Source organism: Motacilla alba, chromosome 1, assembly GCF_015832195.1.
Source record: "Motacilla alba alba isolate MOTALB_02 chromosome 1, Motacilla_alba_V1.0_pri, whole genome shotgun sequence".
Lineage (NCBI taxonomy): Eukaryota > Metazoa > Chordata > Aves > Passeriformes > Motacillidae > Motacilla > Motacilla alba.
The window spans coordinates 62,834,143-62,855,607 of NC_052016.1; the positions used below are offsets into that span (position 1 = coordinate 62,834,143).

General features: G+C 38.3%; 1 protein-coding gene across 1 annotated transcript; it reads left to right on the forward strand.

Annotated features, from left to right (window-relative positions):
• The first annotated feature begins 778 nt into the window (after positions 1–778).
• On the forward strand, positions 779–21,094 carry SUCLA2 (succinate-CoA ligase ADP-forming subunit beta). Its single transcript, XM_038134684.1, has 11 exons — positions 779–934; positions 2,242–2,425; positions 10,871–10,970; positions 11,165–11,327; positions 13,977–14,105; positions 14,525–14,663; positions 16,010–16,171; positions 16,253–16,395; positions 18,680–18,800; positions 19,107–19,195; positions 20,282–21,094. Exons 1-11 carry the CDS (start codon positions 848–850, stop codon positions 20,354–20,356), a joined length of 1,392 nt encoding a protein of 463 aa, XP_037990612.1. The 5' UTR covers positions 779–847; the 3' UTR covers positions 20,357–21,094.
• The last annotated feature ends 371 nt before the right edge of the window (positions 21,095–21,465 follow it).

A 21,465-nucleotide genomic window follows, 5' to 3' on the forward strand; every position in this document is an offset into this window, starting at 1 on the left:
GTCGAAGCCACTGAAATAAAAGTACAGACACTGAATTGCAGAGGGGGAGGCACAGCACGGAGCTGTGTGAGGCAGAAATGGGGGTTGTGACATGGGGAAGGAGCTGCAAAATATCTAGAAACACTAGTTCTCAGTTCAGTCATAGAAACACTGAATGGTTTGGGTTGGAAAGGACCTTAAAGATGACCTAATTCCAACCCACCTGCCATGGGCAGGGACACCTTCCAGTAGAGCAGGTTGCTCAAAGCCCCATCCAGCCTGGCCTGGAACACTTTCAGGGATGGGGCATGCACAGCTTCTCTGAGAAACCTGTTCCACTGCCTCCCACCCTCACAACAGAGAATTCCTTCCTTACATCTAATCTAAACCTGCCCTCTTTCACTTTAAAACCATTCCGCCTTGTCTTGAGCAAGAATGGTTGTGTTTACGTTGCTGCATGGAAACACCCTGAAATACGAAACCAAAAAAAGTAATCCTCTGGAATGAAACCGCTGGAAGTTCTACCATTGGGAAGCTGAACCGGGAGGGAGTGTGGGCGGACATAAGGGAGCTGCGCCTCTTTCCCCCCTTTTAACACAGGCGGTGCCAACCGAGGCCGACGTGGCCGGAAGGTTGTGGGTGGCCTACAACCCATGTAGGATCCTTGCGAAGCAAAAATAACCTTTATTAAAACCAAAACGGTGGAAAGACTGAGGCCGGGAAGCGCCCCTCAGGGCCGCTCCTCCCCGGCGCCGGGCGGGCGTCACTGCGGGGGGCGGTGCCGCGCGAGGCGCTTCCTGGCCCCGCCCCGGCCCGCGAGCGGCGCGTGCGCGCTGCCGGGGGCACCCGAGGGCGAAGGGGCTCGGCCATGGCGGCCTCCATGATCTGCAGCCGGGTGGCGGCCGGGCTGAGGGGCAGCGGCCTCCGCGCCTCGCTGGGTTCCACCGCGGGGAAGGTAGCGGCCGCTCGGGGGCGGGGGTGGGCCGGGCCGGGGCTGAAGCGGGTCCGGGCCGGCTGGGGTCGCGGTGGAGGTTTCTCCCTGCGGAGCGCCGGCGAGAGGAGCGTCCGTCTCGGCGCACTCCCGCCGCCGTCCTGCCCTGCCCTGCCCTGCGGCGGGGCTGGCAGCCCGGTGCTCACCTTTGGTGTGCGGGCCCCCGCAGCCGCTGTGCTTGCTTGTGGCAAGTCGTCCCTGCGTGGTTCCTTTTCCCTTCCTTTTCAGCACCCCCGTCCCCTACCTTGCTTGGAAATCCTCGCGTTTCCATCTCCGTCGTCACCTTGCTCCGAGGAGGGGTCGGGCTGTGCCAGTTAAACTCTTCTTCCAGCTCGCACCTCGCCAGCCTCTGCTCTTGGTGCCCGTGGATGCCTTTCGGGGGCGCGGGCTTGTTTTTGCCTGCGGCACCCGTGGGAAGTGGTGACACGAAGGAGCTCGGGAGGCTGCGGTGTGTGTGACACGGTGTGTGACGCTCGCTGCCGCCTTCTCCTCCTGCCACGTACTGGGGAAGGTCGCCGTGAGTGCCCCTCTCGAGTTACACGCAGCCTCCCGGGGCCGGCGGGTCGCTCGGCGCCTCTCCCTTGGGGTCGTGCCAAGGAGAGGACGTCCTGCTTGGAGAAGGAGCCCTTTGGAGGCTGCGTAGGGCCTGTCGATTCGCTAGCTCGGAATGCTGTAGTAAAGCTCATGTGTCGTCTGCTTGTTTCCTTCACTTGGAGTGAAATGAAGCCTTAAAAATCTAGCCTGTGATAAACTTCCTAGTTCAGGCTGATTTTTACAGTGCTTGTGCCAGTGGTACATACTAAAAAAATAAAAAATAAAAGCAAAAGTTTGTTTTGTATGTAAGTTTGGTTTGTAATCTTTTTACCTTGAGTCTTTTGGTGATCATCCATGGTCATGGATTATCTGAATTCAGTAGGTTTCTTGTTTTGTGTGATAAAATTAAGGTCTTACTTGCATATAGTGAAATACAAAAAATGCAGCAAACGTTTTTCTGCATTTATTGTTGATTTTTGTGTTACGGTCCTTCTCAGTGCTAGTAGTTTCACCAGCTCTTTCCCCCTGCCTAATAAAACCTCACAAAATTAAATACCAGGCCTGATATGAATGACTAATGTGGAAGGATAGGATTAAATGTTCAGGTGTTTGCACTAGAACACTAAAGTATACTTGTTTAATATGTAGACTGTTTTTAAACCTAAACAAAGAGGGTAGTCTTTCACAACAGTCACATTCTTCTTTTTGTTTTCTTTGTTTATTTTTTGTTCTTTTAGGTGCTTGCTGGAAGTCCAGGAATACTCAACAATCATGGGTTTCAAGTGCAACAACAGCAACAGAGGAGGCTATCACTCCATGAATACCTGAGCATGGGACTGTTGAAGGAGGCTGGCATTTCTGTTCCACATGGAGTGGTTGCCAATACGCCAGATGAAGCTTACAAAATAGCAAAAGAAATAGGTATAATATTAAAGAGAACATATACTAATAGGCATGGGATTGATACAAGGTGTACTTATTTTTTCTGTCTTTCTTGGCAAGATGTTGCTTGGAGTTCTGAATATACCTTCTCTTTAAGAGAGCCTTCCCTGTGAAGCAACCTTCTGGTTAAGAAGGAATAGGTCAGGTGTAAATTCTATTAGCATAGGCTAATATAGCTACTTAAACTTCCTCGAGATGAATAATAGACTCTACTTTGTACAAATCCTGGATTTCTTTCTACTTTCAGCAAGGTTAGAGGAAGTCTTGTGTGAAGAGTGTCAGTGGTGGTGACAAGATCTCTTGTAGAACAGAAGATGCAAACCATACTTCTCTTTAGGCTACAAAAGAAGAGTAAAATCCTGTTCCTTTGTGAGTCTGCTTTTCTGGCAGAATGCAGCCACTTCACACAGGAGGGGAGGACTTTGATGGCATGTAGTTGTATGCTAAATTCCTGGCTCGTCAATGAAAAAGTATCCAGTCTCATTTGCCAGGTGCTTAAATACTTAATTTAGAATTGAGCTTTAATTTTGGACTTGACTTTACCTATTAATTTGCCACTTTATCTACAATGTGTAAATCCTGTTTAAATTAAAATCCTGTTTAATTTGGATTAAATATAGAATTCTGCTTCTATTTTGTCAGACATTAGAAGGTGGGTTTTTTTAGTGGGTGGATTTGTTTGTTTGGGGAGTTTTCTTAGTTTGAAGTCTGGGATTTTTTTTTTCCTTCCTGGAGAACATATTAGGCTTGTCACAAAGTTTTAGTGAATGACATTGGTTGTCATATTCCTTTCTCCTATGCAAATGCTCAAATTTCTATTCACCTCCAAAGGGATACATTCATAGTGATTCCTGAGGTTATAGGTTTTGTTGGATTCATTTCAGTTTCATATGGAGATTTAGTGTGAGAAATGAGATCTGAAAAAAACCGATAATTTTTCTTCTAGAGCGAGTTATGCTGCTTTGTAATGTAGAAAAGAATTGAAAAGCTGCTTTTCCTTCAGGCTTGATGTCCCATAAATTCAGGTATTGTCAGATACCTTCTTTTTCTTGTTTCCATTGCAGAGTAAGTGATACAGAATTACAATAATTTCATTAATATGAAAGGAAGCTGCTAAAACACTTCTGAGAAGGGTTTAAACTTCAGAACTTTACCTTCTGTTAAGAGTGAGTTTATAGCAGGATCAAAACTTCCCAAATCAGGCATACACCTTTTCTCTACTTTTGATGTTTATGCAGATATTGCTGGAGGAAAATGAGAGCACCTTTGTTGGAAACTCACAGGTCAGGATTCCTTTTTTTTATTCCTGCTCAGAGAGGGCTTCTCCAGCAGTGTGGGTATGGATCTGGCTGCTGGTTTATAGCTCTGTGTCATCCCTGTGACATCATAGGTATGCCTGTTATCTGGAGTGTGGGACTCTGGGCAATTTCTTGGGGATTAAAAGGATGAAGTTGTGAAGTTTGTGTGAGTTGGCATCCTTTAGTAGAGGAATTCAGGGCTTCTGGTTGTCAGCCAAATACTTTTTTGGAGTTGGTGTGTAGTCAATGCTGTGGCTTTCTTTGGTACTTGAGATGAGGAAGGGAAAACTTCCTGAAAGGAGAACACACACTGAAGGAGCTTGAGGTTTTGAGGCATTGCTCAAACAAGTCCGCAACTGATTCTGAGTGATGGAATACTATTCTTTGCTCCAGTGTTTTGGATTTTTTTGTTTTTGTAGGCATTTAGCTGCTACCTTTTATTTAGTACTTAAAAAAAAATAAACAAAACACAAACCAAACCAATCTTTATCAGAATGAAAAAACTCACTTTTTTTGGTCCACCCACGCATTGTTGATTTGTGTTGTGTGGAAGTAATTGCCAGTAGATAGGAATTTTTTTTCTTTTTATATGCTAAACTGTTTAATCAAATGTTTGTCTAGACCATTACAAAGAGAGTTGGTAACACTCTTTGCTCTGCTTCCCTAGTGCCGATCCACATGTTCCTGGTAAATTTACACAGAGTGGATTTCTGACTAAAGGTTGAGTTTGGCATTGGATTTCTTCCCTTTTGCAAATACTTCACTTAGAAAGGGGTAAATTTTTATCCCAATGTATAGCAAATGTGAACTTCTCATTAACAGAGATTATCACAGGTTAGCTGTGGCTGTAGCTAAATCAGTGTTACATAATCATCTCACTTAAATTTTGAAAAACAAATGAGCTGAGTTCTCTTCCAAAGCTTTGATAAGAGACTGCAGCATGACTTGATTGCCTTGAAGTTTATGGTTTGCTCTTAGCCATGTGTGCATTCCAGCTAGCACTGTGACCAGTTCAGATTGAGAAGCTGATATGTGTGTATTATCAAGAGCGTGACTAATGAACTTAAAGACTGTTTAGTGAGCAGATGCTTGATCAGTGTGATGGCAGATAGCTCAGCAGAGGGCACTCTTTGAAACGAACATTGCTGTTTGTTAGGAGACACTTCCATAGGTGCAATGTATTGTTGTAATTCAAGTTTTGATGCTTCCTGATCCCTTCCTATGGTAACAGTTGAGTGAAAGGCAGTGACATATTGTGTGCTTCTCTGGGGTTTTTTAATAGCATATATTTTGATTCATGATGATTTGAGAAGTAAGATTTTTAAGACATTAATATCTTGAAGCCGCTTTTGTGTGCTGGTGGTTTTGTTGGGTTTTCAGGTAATGAATCCCACAGCTTTATGTGCATGGCAGACTGCCAAATTTGAGTAAAATATAAAGCTATATAAAATAGCTTTATATTTTAAAATTTAAAAAAAAAAATTAAAATTTATATTTCCTATTTAAAAAATAGGAGGTGTTGAGAGAGTGAGTGCAAAACATTTCACCTTTCTACATCAGAGTTGTTGAAAGGAGACTGAAAGGTCCTGGAACTGAGTCTGCTACTTTTGCTGTTGCAGTTTAAGAGGTCCAGTGCAGCTCCATGTCCTTGTGGTTTATGAAGAATGTTCTGTATTGGTATGCTTTCATACCAATAGCTCCAGTAATTGGTCTGGCTGTATTCCTGCTGACAGTTACGTGATTAATAGATGATTTTTTTCAGACCTTCTAGATGTTTTTTCAATGTTACTAACATATTTTAAGTACTTTTCAGTGTTATTTATTTTTCTGTCTGTTGCTTAAACATACAACTTGTATCTGCTAAAAAAAAAACTTTAAAAAGTAATGTGTGAACCTGGGTAGATTTAAAAATAGAATTTTTGATCCCAGGCTTGATTTAGTCAGAAATCAAAGCTTGGTACAATGTGTGCAATTATTTTCTAGGTAAAGTGCTAGCTTTTTTTTTTTATTATTAGCTCTTCAAAAAACACATTCCAGGCACTGTGGCAAAAAGCTGGGATGGTTTTCTCCTTAGTGCATGCCACACCCACCTTGGCTGCCTGATTTAAGTTTTTGGGGTTTTCTGGTCGATGTCATAGTGAAAACTCATGTCTCTCATACTTTTATTTATGGTATTTTTTTGGTTGACATTATCAGTTTTCCTTGTTGGTCAATTATTTGTTTATGTTCCTGATGTCTTTTAGGTTGTCTGAAACTCCAGAGTGTTTATTCAATTGCTCAAGATATAGATGATGATCTAAGGTGGCAAACTTATGCAGAAATCCCCTAGGTGTTAAAAGAGTCATCCAATTATGTTCCTACTTACCTGGTCAAAATCTCTAGATAAATAGCAGTAGTAGTTTAGAAACCAAACATTTACTTACATTCTGGTAAATGTTATTTTTTTTGGCATCTGAATCTTACATTTTTCTTCAGCCTTTGCTTTCTTCTGTAGCACTTCACTCCTTTGAAGTTAAAATATCAAAACATATTGTTGATGATAATTCACTAATTAAAATAGACTTGTATAACCAGCACATTTAAATTTTGACCTCTCTATTTTAATTGCTTGACTTAAGCTGTTGACAAAACCAAACCTGTCTTGTGAGCTGATAATGAACTTGATGCTGTTGATTAATGTCAGGAAGTATTTGTGTAGAAGATATTTTGTTATAGTAAAACATCTTGTTCAGTCTCCTGACTGGTATGGTCCTTTCAGTGAAAGTATGATGATTCCTGGCACATAATTATTTCAATAGTTATACTTTTGATTTGTATGCAGTGAGTCTTCTAACGCTCAAAAGTTTCAAATGCTGAAAAAACGTGATTTTGAAGTTAAAATTTCCAATAGCTATACTTACTAATGAAATGCTGCGTGCTCTGAAGAGATTCTCTGCTCTGTTGACAGAATTAGGGTCAGATTATTATTTATATTCACACTCACGTTGTTAGTTACAAACCTGTCTTTTCCTAATGCTAGTAAATACACCTGTATTGTTTAAACTGAGGTTTTTTTGTATCTGTGCAACAAGAAAAAAATTAGTTTGTGTTATACATTTTTTTCTGGTGCAAGAACTTTCAAATACAGACTGAAGCAAAAGTTACAGGTCTCTGTCTCTCCTAGGATAAGTTTGCAGTAGAATGGCAGTTGAGAACTTGATTGACACTTGAGTTACTAACCTGTCACTGCCCCTTACTGTTGTCTGTCTTGTCGGAATAGATTAGACCTGCATGGTGGTTCTGAAGGTATCTGTAATATGTGGAAAGCAGTACCTCTGCTACAGGTAGTATTGGGCAGAGAAGTGGCAATTAATGTGATTTGACAAAAGTCAGAATGAAAACTTGAAAAGCAGGACATTTTAATCAGGCCTATCTGCTGTAATCATTGGACTTTCCACTTGCACAGGAAGCTGCAGAGATACAGTGGAACAATGACCCTTCTTGCCTCTTAATAAGCTTATTAGAAGATTGTATTTTACATGGATGTCTTTCTGCTTGCCTGCATGCATTGATCTTTCTCCCAGTTTGAAAACTTAAATTATAGAATCAGAAATTATTCCTTCCAGAAAAACAGATATTAGTATTGATAGAAGTGAAGATGCTTTTGTTTGCTGACTGTGTAGCTCTTTCACTGTCTAGTTAATAAATGATTGTTGAAGGTGATAACTGTAGTGTTAGTAAATGATAGATTTTTATTGTCCTGAACAGATTAATGCTAAGTCAGTGTTCTGATTTCAGACATCTTTTCTCACTGGTATCTACTCTTAATTTTCTAAGCATTTCCTAGTTTTTTTCAGGTTATTGTACTTATATGTGCTTTTTGGCCTGACTGCCATTAACATGGAAATGTGATGCTTACCAAAGGCTTGTTCAGAAATTCGTGCATTAGCCTTTAGCTTGCTTGCCCACATGAGTTGTACTGGTGTTCCAGTGTTAAGGCTTTACAATTTGTTACTGCTGCTGAAAGCTGAAGTCCTGCTCACTGAAGTTCCTGTGTGTGTGTGCCTGTCACATGGTGCACAAGTCTGCAGAGCACTGTCTATCTGCTGGATGAGCTTTTGCCTTCAGGGAATCACTGTTCTGATATGCTTCAAGGCATGATAGCACAAGTGCTTCTTCTACTGGCACAAGAAGCGAGGCTGGAGTGAAAAGCTGAGGGCTGGATGGAACTTCTGTGGTGGTGTGTCTGCTGGCATGTGTTTGCTGGGTTATCTGCTCCAGGGCAGAAACTGCTATTTTTCATTGAAACACAAGCCTAGCAGTATTTCAAAGCCACATAGGCAAAAAACAAGGGCACAACTGTTGATACTGAGTAGAAAACTGTGGTAGCTGCTGGTTTCCAGATTTTTTTCTTGGGTTACTGTGTATCAGCAGTTCTTTGCTGTGTCAGATTGTGTGACAGTGCTGCTGCTGGAACACCGCAAATAAGGTGTGTGACCAGACGCTTCCTCTTGTTTTAGAGTAATTTTCAATAGGGGCTGTGGGAAAAAGTGTTTATTGAACAGTGAACTTTCTGCATGATGGGTTATGGTCTTCTTGGGGTGTACTGTCTTAAGTTTGTTTCAGGTACATCTGTGCACCTTAATTGCTTGTAAACATAACTGCTCAAATGAACCTTGAACTTGTTTATGCAATCAAGCAGCTAGTTTGCAGTGCTAGAGGAAAACAATTTACAGATCATTAGTAATCTGTTCATTTAATGACTTAGTTGTTGCATAAGGATTAGTCTGATGATGTTACAGCCAAAACTGATTGTGAAAAATTAAAAGTTGTTCTTCTTACACTCTTTTGGATGTCTGTATGTTGACAAAATATTATAATGCATTGTAGTAACAACATTTTAAAGAAATGTCTTCCAGGATCAGGGTAGTGGTGCATGTTGCCCACTACTCTGCTTAAGAACAAAAGAACATTGTCCTATTTAGGGCAATTCTTAGCCTCCCTATTTTCTGCAATCCATTACTCCTCCTTTTCCCTCAGCATTCATATTTTTCGTCTGCAGAATATCAGAGAGAATACCTCTACCCAGTTCCTTTTGACTCTTTTATTCTTCCTTCATCTCTCCTGGCAGGCTTCCTTATATTTTGTGTAAAGAAGGGGTTTTTTTCTTGCACTTTTTGAAAACTGACTTCCTTGGTAGATGGCCTTTGGTTTTGGCTGAAAAAACAGAATGCAGAAACCAGAGCAGAATGAGCAGAAACCAGAATGAATGATGTACGTGTAGTCATGTGTTCTTGCTCTGTCCATCACAGGTATGGCTGAAGACTATAATCATGTTCTTGCTTTCTTCTCCTTTGATAGATTTAAGGATGTGCTAAGCTCATTTCTTTTCAGGGAATCTCTTAATTTCAGTGATCATCTTGGTTACGAATCTACTTTTATGCCCAGAGTTAAATATGTTTCAGCTGAGATCTTACCAGAGCTTTAGTTGGGATCTCCTTTGACTTGTTCAGATTCTGGTGTTTGTTGCTAGGAGGAATAATTTATTTACAAAGAAGGTGCCTGTGGGTGAACTTAATGGCTTTTCTGAAAACTTCTTTGCAGTTGCAGCATTTTATCTTATGGACTTAGTATAGGAAATGGAAAACAAGCTTTGTACTTAAAGTGATTGCATAAAAGTTGTCCTCTGTGACTTCTATAAAGTATGTTAACTTAGTTGCCTGTAAAAAGTGGTTATCTTTAGGATCTGAATTAAATATTAGAATCACAAACTGTAGTAAATAATATTTGTATAATATACTTGTAATATACTTATTTTGTAAGTAAATATATACTTGTGCGCTTATAACCTTCATGCCTATTTTGCAAAAGAGCATTAAAATCATGTGTGTATTTGGGGATCTCTTGTTAGGTAGACATTCAAGAAGTAAAATCAACAGATGACTAATTGGGAGGAGTGACTTGAGTCTTCTGCTTATAGCCACCCTAGCTTGTGATACAGTTTGAGTTTAGTTTCACCTGTCCAGACAGGACACAGGTGAAAATAGGAATCAACACAACTTTTGTGCCTGTCATAACCTTCCTCAGGTGGTGAGGCTAGTTGCTAGTATGTAGTGGCTTTATGTAGTGGCTAGTTTTGCTTGAGTACTGCAATTTTTTTTAAGCATTCCATGGTTCTCTTTTAAAGAGAGCCAAAGGAACAGCAAGGTTTTTTTTTTGGCTTGGAAAGATCAGATTGGCTCAGCTGATGGTGGCATGAGAAAAAATGGGATGTGCTGAGCAAGTGTCAATGGGGCAGTTCTAAACATCTTGCAGTCTAGCTGCTGTCTGTTCTCTGTGTAAACGAACTTGAGTAATAACTCAGAACTTCAGTTTTTTTTCTTTTATCACCTTAAATGACTTGATGAACTATTTTTCTTTGCTTTTTTGTCTCTCAATGACAGTTCAGAGTATCCCAGTTGATTTTTGTTATATTCTCATGCTTTACTTTTTAAACTCAAATACCCAGTTTCCCCTACCTAGAAGAATATTTTGTAAAGGATTTTTAAACAGTTAAAGCCAACTAAAGGGCTTACTTTGCTTACTCTTGGAAGAATAGTGGGTTTGTTTAGGCCTCTGACTTCTGCAGAGCACTCAAGCTTATGCCTTAGTGCTGTGCTGGATGGAAGCCAGAGTGGACCTGGCAAGCTGACTTGGGTAAGTGCTACAGTTACATATCATTGCTGGGAAGGTAATGGTTTACAGGTACAGGGTATTTGTAGTTGTTTGAGGAAAACCTTGCATATTGGGTGTCAGACATTCAGTTTCATCTTGTTAATAATCTGTGATGTGCTAACTATTTCTTACTGTGTGCTTAAATCATATGTGACTCTAGCATGTATTAAAGATGATCAGAACACCAGCATTTCTAGATACTAACTCAGCAAAGTTTGTTCACAGAACAGCCTAAAGCTGCAAATTGTGGATTATTTGAGATTTTTGGAACATTCTGTGTGAATTGCAATATAGTCTTTGATTCATATGGGTGTGTTTTGAATGGTGAGCGTGGAGGAAGGCTGCTTTAATTTTATCCCCCTTTCTTATTTTCCTGAAGCAATTTGTTTTGTAGTTACAGATGACAAATTTTTTGGGTTTTCTTTTGTTCTAGGTTCAAAGGATCTTGTGGTAAAAGCACAGGTCTTAGCTGGTGGTAGAGGAAAAGGAACATTTGAAGGTGGCCTCAAAGGAGGAGTGAAAATAGTTTTTTCGTAAGTTCTTTCTAAATTATCCAACCAAATGGAAAAACTTCAAGGTTTCACATTATGGATTGAACCTATTGCTTTCTTTAAAACCAGGGTTTTAATTATTAACCTTAAAATAACAAAAATTAGATAAGACATTTTAACGCTACTTCTGTTTTTGCAGCAGTTTCTTTGTCACATTCTGAGCTTTTTTATTCTAGTCCAGAAGAAGCAAAAGCTGTCTCCTCCCAAATGATTGGAAAGAAGTTGTTTACCAAGCAGACAGGAGAGAAGGGCAGGATATGCAATCAAGTATTTATCTGTGAACGCAGATATCCCAGGAGAGAATACTATTTTGCAATAACAATGGAAAGGTCTTTTCAAGTGAGTAATATTAGGAATAGAAGTAAGCTAATTAACTTGTTACAACTGAATTAAAAAAAAATAAATCAACAGAACTGTTTACTCTTCACTTGTTTTTGAAAATCAGAAGTATACAAGCTAAATTTTGTTTTCCAGTATATCTGACTATATGATTGACTTTGTTTTTAAATGCTGTTAAGATGTAATGCTACAATTTGAATTTACAGAATAATGAGTATTGGTAGCCCCAGCTGAAGTTTGGAGTCACATGGCCAAAGGGGAGATGGGTAGAATAAGGGGGTAATTTTCATTTTGGTTTTAATTTGCATTTGTCTACTGGATTATGCAATTTAGTTTAAAAACACAGCTAGATGTGTGCATGTGCATTTGCACCCTATTTTTAAGTGTCAGAAACAAGATAAGTGACAGTGTTGTGGAAGAGCAAATGGTCCTGCATAAATCCAACATCTTTTTTCTGCAGTGCGTGAAGGTTCCCAGAGGTGCAGTGGTGTGTCCCTTGATTTTGAGAGTGTTAGTAGCTTTCTTATACTAATGCTTTTCAGGAAATGGGTAAGAAGATTTGGGCCTAGAGGTCTGTCTTCGTATCTTTCAGGAAAATGAAAGCCAGTCTTTTCTGCGTGTATGGGCTGTATGTGTGGGTATGTAGTTTTTTAGGCTACAATTCAAATGTGGTTGCTGAAATGTGTCAGTGTTTTCTGACAGACAAGTGTTCCATTTGGAGCATAGAACATGAATTGGTAAGTAACTTTAATGCAGCCAGGATTTGGAACAGATCTTGGAACTTTATTTGCTAAAGCTTAATAAAACTGAGTTTTGTCTGTTGAGATGCTTAAGAGTTTGCAGAGGCAATGGTTTTGGTAATTAGGGATATTTAAGTATGAATGAAATAATATTCTGTGGAGGAATGAAAAAACTAGTGTTAATCTTAATTTTTTTTTTTTGGTAGCCACATTAGGAATTAAGTATTTGTTCCTTTTTCTTCCTTCATAGTGTTCTTTTTGATGGGAAAGTATCAGTTGTGTTGAATTATGTGACTTGGGCACCTCCATTGTGATGTGTGCTGGAATAGAGTAAGGGAAATTCAAATGCTACTGTACTCACCACAAGGTGGCATTAAAACGCTGTAAATGAACAGATTTCAGACTCCTAAAATTGTGTAAGCAATAAGCAACGATGCTTATGGAAATAAAATTTACTGTAACTGATTATAGCAAATTAGATAAAGAAGGGAAACATTTTTCCTGGCTTGTTCTTGCTCTTGTATAAAAGGTAAATCTTACTAGCATATGTTGATCATACTGTGTGGGTTGTTGCCTTTTGGTAGGGATGTGCTTGGTTTTTACTGCTGACTTTATAAGTCATGTTTTTAGATGTGTTTGTAATTACTGTAACTTGTATAGGACGCTTAGGATGAGGAAATGCCTTTCAAAACAAGGAAGTGTGAAAGTTGAATAGCACACACTGCTTATTCTTGATGTTGTTGCAAACCTCTTCCTTTAAGGAGGGGAAAAATGATTAAAATAGCCAGCTGAAACTGGAGCTTTATGACTTGGATATTATTTGCCAGCAGGGGTTTGTGTTTTAAGCAGAACTGTTCACTTTGGTCAATTCTATGGAAAGATGAGTTATTTTATGATCAGTTTGTAGCTTACTGACAGTTCAAGATAAGAATATCCAAAAATGTTCATTGAGTTGAATGTTGCTATTAGATGCAGGATAATTTGCAAGCTATGTATTTCCGTTTGGAAGGATGGTAATGGAAGGGGAGTGGTGTGCTTATTAAGAATGTTCTCTGAACCAGGGTCACATTTTCTATAATTAATTGTCAACAGTTGTAAGGCTGTTTAATCTGAGTTCTGCTGATAGGAAATGCTGCCTTAGTACACCCATGGCCATAATCCATGCATGGGTGGTGATAAGGGAAGGTTGGTTGAAGGGATCAAGGTATGTCTTTACTGTGAACTGGAGGAGAGATTTTTAGGTTCCATGGTAGTGAGTCCCTCATGTTTTTGTTGAGGTTTGGCTTTCTTAAAAATAAACTCAGCTGCAAATGCTGTCAATTCTGCTTTCCTAATTTCTTTTATTAATGAATAATTGAGTGCTGTTTTGTTTTGCTATGAATTACTTTCAGTGAAGGCTTTAGTTACTGAACACTGTGATCCTACTGAACAGGTATGGTTTGCAGTAATTTATCACTAAGTTCTGTAGCCCTCCATTTGTCCTTGGAGTTGGAGCATAGCAGAATGAAAAAATGAGTGCCTGGCTTCCATCTGTGTTTGTGTAGGAGTGAGTGGAGAAGGTGGAGGTGAGAAGGTAGTTATACTTTCTGTGGTGACACCTAAAAGATAAAATGTATGTGATTATGAAGTTGAATCTTTCTATCAAAATTTAAAAACAGTATGTCAGTGTTAATTGTTTTGCTGCTGCTTTACAGAGGGAATTTTTCCTTGTTAAAAGAAAGTGGACCTGTCATACACTTTAACATTTGGAAAGTATTATTAAAAGGTTTTATATGGAGGTATTGAGTAGATACACTAAATTTTTCAACAAAAAAGGTTTTATTGCTGTGAAGTATCTTAAGGGAAGAACTAAGTCTCAATTGTGTGGTATCAAATTACTTATGCTTTTTTTCCCCCTTTTTTTCTCTAGGGTCCTGTGCTGATAGGCAGTTCTCATGGTGGTGTTAATATTGAAGATGTTGCTGCAGAGAATCCTGAGGCGATAATTAAGGAACCCATCGATATAGTAGAAGGCATAAAAAAGGAACAAGCTGTTAGGGTAATTGTTAATGTGGGAAAGTACACACTAGTGGGGTGGGAAAGTTGCTTCTAATTTTTATAAAGGGTGTGTGCATTCAACCTGCTGAGTTGTCTTAAATCGTCGTTTGAAACAGATTTGAACTAGATATTTAAATATTTTCAGGTGAATCAGTGTAAATCCAACTGCATGGCAGTACTTTATCTAGCTTTTATACAGCTGTGCAAAGGCATAGCATGATAAATTTTTATTAACTCTTTTTTAGGATAAGTGTAGTGTTCTATATTGAAAACAATCTGTTCAAACCAAAGAGTGAGTTTGTTTTTTTCCCCCCAGTGGACAGGGCAGGTTCTACATCTACAAATTCTACTGACATTGAAATAATAGCTAAACTGAGACACCCTAACATGAGTTAACAATAACCATTCTTTTACTTTCAGCTTGCCCAGAAAATGGGATTTCCTCCTAATCTGGTGGATGAAGCAGCTGAAAATATGATCAAATTATATAATCTCTTTCTGAAATATGATGCTACCATGATAGAAATAAATCCTATGGTGGAAGATGCATCAGGAGTTGGTAATATTTCTTATTCATACTCTTCATGTATGACATTTATTGACATTTTTGTAAATCTAGGTTGCTTTACACTGATAAAATTTCAGCTGTATACAGCAAGAGGAGTTTGTATTAACTTGGTATCTTGAAAAAAATTTAATAAAGTAGATAAATTTGAGAATCTAAATGTAGTAGGAATCTGCTCTTAATTGCTAAGTATAATCTTAAGTGTAAGTAACTTCCTTTTTAAATTTTTTTAATAAAGAGCACATCTACCCAGGATAAGGCACTCCTGGAAATCAGGTCTTTTCAAAATTCATAAATTGAGACTTGAGCCACTGCATGTGTCCAGAACTGGTGCTGTGATGTTAACCAGAATAGTCATAACTACGAGAAATCTCCTGCCTTTATGACTCAGGAATTAGAATAACTAATGGAGTGTGATGTATGGAAAGACTGTAGGGGTTTAAGTAATATCTTGAAGTTTATGAGGTTTTTAGCATATCCAATTGCAGAATACTTATTTAATGTACAATCACAGCCAATTCCACTCTACAAAAAATAAGCCTGTAGAGAGTATTTGTGCTTGAAGTCAAATACAACAGTTTGAAATTTAAATATGAATGTAGCTCTTTCATCAAAGTGTGTTATTACAGTCACTGGGGTGGTTTTTTTGTGTAGCTTTTTTTTTAATAATGCTTAAATGATCAGTATACAGCAGTCTTTTCCATCTGTTTCTTGTGTCTTGTTATTTTTATATAATTTTCACTGAGGGATAGAAATGAAGTGATGTTCGTTCTGATGTAAAGAATACTGTAGGTTTTCTGCTTGCTAAATCTTAAGTAAATTTACTTCTGTGTTTTTTTTCCTAACATATTCTCTTCCAACTCAGGCACTCTTTCATCATGTTTCTGTGTGCTTGCTGTCATGCACACATTATATGTTTATTCTAAAAGCAAAAACTAAGATGGATGAAAAAAAAAACCTCAAGACAGAGACCATCTTTAAGGATTAGTTTTATCCTAATTACTTGTGGTGCATTCCCCCCATTCTTTTCTAGGCTGCTGTGTGATCAGAGAAAACATAATTTGCTCAGATTTATCAAACAGCTTGTTGTAAGCTTTTTTGGGTTTAGAGTGTCTCAAGAAATAGTTATCTTCCCTTTTGTGCATAACTGATTATATGGGGAAACTGAAGAGAATCTTACTGACAATGGCACATGTGTCTTTTTAGCAAAACTTTGTGTTTGGACTGCATGACCTAGCTGCCAAGTTTGACTTAACATACTTTAACACATTCATGTAGCATTTGAATTGTTACTATAATGTTAAATGATGGTAAGGAATGATGGGTTTTTTCCTTTTCAGTGATGTGTATGGATGCAAAGATAAACTTTGACAGCAATTCAGCCTATCGTCAGAAGAAGATCTTTGATATGCAGGATTGGACACAGGAAGACCAAAGAGACAAGGATGCTGCAAAAGCAGATCTTAACTATATAGGATTGGATGGAAACATTGGCTGCTTAGGCATGTACTATTTAATTAATTTTAAATGACCTAATGGATTTATAAACTGAATTCCTAAATGCTATCTTTATTCTCATGTAGTCAATGGTGCTGGTTTAGCTATGGCCACAATGGACATAATTAAACTTCACGGCGGAACTCCAGCAAACTTCCTTGATGTTGGTGGTGGTGCTACAGCGCAGCAAGTGACAGAAGCCTTTAAGCTTATTACCTCTGATAAAAAGGTGAGGGAAGAGTTGGCATATCAAGGTCCTACACAGGGGTAAAACAGACTGATTTGGAAGACAATGCTTAGTGCACATTCTCCAGAAAACATGTTTTTATAAGTACAGAACTAGAAAGAAGGAAGATGGAAATTTTAGATTCATCTTGGTGCTGATGAAGGAGACCTAATAATCTATGGAATTTTTTTTACCTCTTTAAATAATAGGGGTTTTGGCTGTGTCCTGACTAGACAGTTCTGTGTCTTCTGGTTGAAGTTACAGCTGTATTTGAATCTTTCCAGAAATTTTGGAGTCAGAAACTCCCACTGTCTGCTGTTTAAACAGAAAGCAGTATTCAGTTGGTTTTCCAGTTTTGTTTTTCTTTTGGACCAGTTTTGCAGCTGGGTCTGTGTTTTGCATAGAGTTGTAGAGATGAATATTTGCTGTGCTGTGCACAAACAAGTTTCTGAGATACTGATTATATGTAATGTAAGATAAAATGACTTTGTAAGGGACTTGGAAGGGCTTTAATGTTTATCCTATTAAAAATTTATCAGAAGTGCTTGAATATTATTAAAATAATACATTGGTTGAAACTGGAGGAAGAGCTTTTCCACAAAAATAATATGAAGGCTGGATTGATGGTCTACATAGAGATCCTTATCCCAGGGGGAGCTTGCCAGTCTGGGGCTTTTTAAAAATAAAGAAAACTATTTTAAAAGGGGTAACTATAAAAGGTGGGAATGACTTGCAAGACTTGCTAATGATATGCTACTTTTTCCTGACAATTTTATGTACCACTTGCTCATCTTTGGAAAGGGCCAGAAACAAATAGTGAGTGATATTTCAGAGGAGCTTAGTCTCTTTCTTATTGGAAAGACTTATTATCAAATGCAGGGTCTGTAACAAGCTCCAAGAGTGTTACAGAATCATTGAATCATTTAGATTGGAAAAGACATTTAAAATTGAGTCCAACCATAAATCTAACACTGCCCAGTCCTGCACTTAAACCATGTCTCCAAAGCACCACATCTACAAGTCTTAAATACCTTCAGGGTTGGTGACTCAGCCACTTCCTTGGCAGCCTGTGCCAATGATTAACAACCCTTGTGGGGAAGAAATTTTCCCCAGTATCCAATCTAAAACTCCCCTGGTGCAACTTGAAGCCATTTCCTCTTATCCTGCTGCTTATTACTTTGGAGGAGGGGGAGTTCCACCTTGCTACATCCTTTCAGGCAGTTGTAAAGAGTGATACGGTCCGCCCTGAGCCTCCTTTTCTCCAGGCTAAACACCCCAGCTCCATCAGCCCATCCTCATAAACCTTTCTTCACATTTTCCCAGCAAATTGAGGGAACAATGAGGGACACAGTCACAGAGCACCCAAATTACAGAGAGAAGAGAACAAACAAGGAAGAATCTGAGGGTTGCTGATTTGGGAAGAGGTTTTTGCAATGCAAATTCTCTGCTTATGTGTGGACGGAGGGTGTCCAAAGAGACTTCTTAAGACAGCTTTTCCTTTCTGCTTTCTTTCAGTTCCTCACTATTTTATCAAAAAACAATGACTATATCTGGGATTCCTGTTGCTGAAACTCAAAGAGTAGTGCAGCCCACTGGTGTCACAGACTGCGCTCCGGGTTCTGTTCAGGGCTTGTTAGGAACAGCCTTCTGAGCTGCCAGTCTAAGTTGCCCATTAGTAGTAGGAGGAAGAACAATGCTACACAGATGAGCTAGTCTAAGTGCAAGGTCATGGGAACCAAATTACTGCTGGAGAACCAGTTGCACAGGAATGTTTTGTCTGCTTGAGTTTGTTTTGTCATCTAAGGCTGTCTACCCGTTTTGATTCCTGCTTTGTTCTATCTTTCATCTCTGACCGTGGTTCTTTTTACACTTCCTTTCTACCACTTGAGTTCCCTTAACTGTTGGCTTAATCCTCCTGAATAAAATGTATTTCAAATAGCTTATTTCTAAGCATGCTGGCTTTTAGGTAAACTGTGTAAACAGGGTCTTGTGTATGAGTTTTCAGTATGTTACTGGTGTGGGGGTACCTCTGATGGAGTACTGTTAGTAATGGAAAGATAAATAGTTGACAAATACAGTTTTCTGAAGTAACTGCTCTGTTATATGTGACTCTACAGAACTGTACTTTGGTTGCTGATGTTCTGTAGAACAGAAATGTTCTGTCTTTTGCAGAGTCCCTTAATACAGTTAAAGAGCTTGAATTATCCTTAGACTGAAGGCTGTGTGCTGCTTTCATCTGAAGTGTCTCTGGCCATTTTTAATGTGAATATTGTCATTGATTCTGTAGGTACTGGCTATTCTGGTAAATATTTTTGGTGGCATTATGAGATGTGATGTTATAGCACAAGGCATCGTTACGGCAGTGAAGGATTTGGAGCTAAAAGTTCCTATTGTGGTACGGTTGCAAGGTGAGTGTGCTTCATATGTATTTAAATATATTTCTCTCTAATTGACAGGTGTCATTGAGCTTATATACTGTGTAGCAAGCTGCCTGTGAGTTGAAGTCAATGGAGAAATAAAGCAAACCTTGAATTTAGATGGTGAGGATTGGAAAGTTAATGGAAAAAGAGACTTCCTGCTTTGTAACCACTAATGATGTTTTCTAGATTTATTCACGAACTTTTGGAACAGGCTTCCTAGAAATATGAGACTAGTTGGTGGGAGTAGTAGTAATCTCCTGTTCAATAAGAGTGGCATTTTATCTGTTTCTGAAGGTACACGAGTTGATGATGCCAAAGCTTTAATAACAGCAAGTGGCCTCAAAATCCTTGCGTGTGATGACTTGGATGAAGCTGCAAAAATGGTAAGATAGCCGGTTATGAATATTCTTTTCAGAACATAGCATCTGTTGCAGAGTATTGAAAAGTCAAAACTCCATTAAATCAACTACATGTAGCTTAGGATAAATCCCAGTGCCTGAAGGAAATATTTTACAAGTTAGTAAGTGCATAATTTGTCAGGGGAATAAAGATGCAGTTAGAAGGTATTTAACACCACAAACCAAAACCAGATGAATGATCAGGTCAGCCACTCCCCTTGGTGAGGGAATGGTTAAGAGCTTAGCTTTATTAATAATTAGTAACACTTAAGAGAGAGAGAGAGAGAAAGAGAAAATAAAGAGAGAAAGAGGGAGAAAATACTTGAATTGAGGTGGCTAAAAAATGTAATGTAACACTTCCTTTTATCGACCACTGTATTTCAGTGTGCATGATTAAAGGTGTAGTTGATCATGATGTGGCCTTGTAAGATAATTAGATATTCAGATGTTCAGATGCACTGATTTGTGTGTGTGTTGCTTTGCTTTGTTTGTGGAGAAGAAAGTTGTACTAGAAATGTATAGCAAAAAAATTAGAAGATACCTGGTGGATTTTGTGTCATGGGGAAACTTGCGAATTTTTTTTTCCCCAAAGAACCACTTACTCTGTTATAACTTTTAATTCTAAGCAGGAAATAATTCAGGGAAATTTAGAGTTGTTATGCAGGAGAACATAAGGCTCCTTAAGGTATCAAAATAAGATCCAGAAGTGCTTGCAACAAAAACTCAGAGGACAAATAGCTTCTAGATATATAGAATTTTTTGTGAGTTGCCACCTCAACACCTTGCAAAATAACTAGGTGGCACATAAAATTTAAAACTTAGCATTTTATCGAAATACTTAGTTATAAATGAGAAGCAGACTTTTTTAACTCCATGGGATGTTTTCTAGAAGACTTGATTATATTTAAATTAAAAGTGATTAGGAAGTACTGAGCTAAATAGTAATCCCACCCCTAACCCCCTGGGATATCTTACTGAGGGTTCCCTGGTATTATTTTGTTTAAAAAGATTGATCCAGCTCAGTCAAGTTAGAATTGTTTTGAAATTAAGTTTTTATTTTCTGTTTTTCAGGTGGTGAAGCTGTCTGAAATAGTAAGCTTAGCAAAACAAGCTCATGTGGATGTTAAATTTCAGTTGCCAATTTGATCTGGGGAATGTCATGCCAGTGTCTAACATGTTCTCTGAAATACTGTGTTCTGTGGGAAATTTTTAATTTTTCTTTTGTGTGGAGGTTTTGATTGACAGGCGCACAAACTGAAGCATCTGATCTTTAATGTTAACATTCAGAATGGTCAGAATTCTTGTAAAAGTGTGTATTGCTGATATTTAGTCTTTCTTAGCTGTTACTCTCAAGCCTCCAGCTTCTGCTGCAGAATGTCACTTGCAATATACTTTTGCGTTGTCCAAAGTAAAGCTTCTGGTTGAAAAAATAATTATTCTGAATAAATTTTGAAGCTACTTTACTTGTAAATTTGTATTAGCCTTGTTTAAAAGTTAATATGACTGGATTATCTAGTTGTCCAAGTGGAAAAATGTATTGAAACGGTATTTTATGTTGGAGACATTTGTACTTATCAGTATAATGGACATGAGTAAACCAATCATTATTTATGAACAGATGCATTTGAACTTGATCAGAAATATTTTTAGAAGTCCTTCATTGAAGTGGCTGGTAACTCTTCTGGACAACGTGTTAAATCACTACAAAATATACTGTAGCACTTATATTTTCACAATTTCTGGTCCTCACAAAAAGGCATTGTGTAGTTTTATGTACAAACAAGCATTTACCAAGCTTCAAGGAGACAGGATAAATAGAGAATTAAAATGTCTATTGTACATCGCTAATAAAATTGTACATTAATAAAATATCTCCCAAAACTTTTACTGTCTTTCTTTTATGTGTTGCCATTTTGATTAATTGCATATAGCCAGGGATTAAGCCATCATTTAAGACAAACTAAAACCTTTTTAGGAGTAAAGTTGTAGTGCCACATTTGTTAATTGTTTTCTTCCCTGAAGTGCACTTTGTGATTAAAAACACATGAACTCATGTTGAAAATCTTGGACAGATATGTATGTAATAGCTTCCTAAAGTATAACTAATCTCTGCACAAATAAATGTGCAGGAAATTGTTGTTTCTTGGGGAAATACTGCTTCTACTAATGAATAACCATTAATTTTTGTCACTTTACTTTCACATTACACTGAACTTGGAACTTGGATGATGATCCATTTACTGTTTAGTTTCCAA

Excerpts from the sequence above, each read along its gene's own strand:
- SUCLA2 (XM_038134684.1), top strand. The coding sequence starts at position 848 with ATGGCGGCCTCCATGATCTGCAGCCGGGTGGCGGCCGGGCTGAGGGGC. Across the intron at positions 935-2,241 it reads TGGGTTCCACCGCGGGGAAG|GTGCTTGCTGGAAGTCCAGG; the intron begins GTAGCGGCCGCT and ends TTGTTCTTTTAG. Across the intron at positions 10,971-11,164 it reads GGAGTGAAAATAGTTTTTTC|TCCAGAAGAAGCAAAAGCTG; the intron begins GTAAGTTCTTTC and ends TTTTTATTCTAG.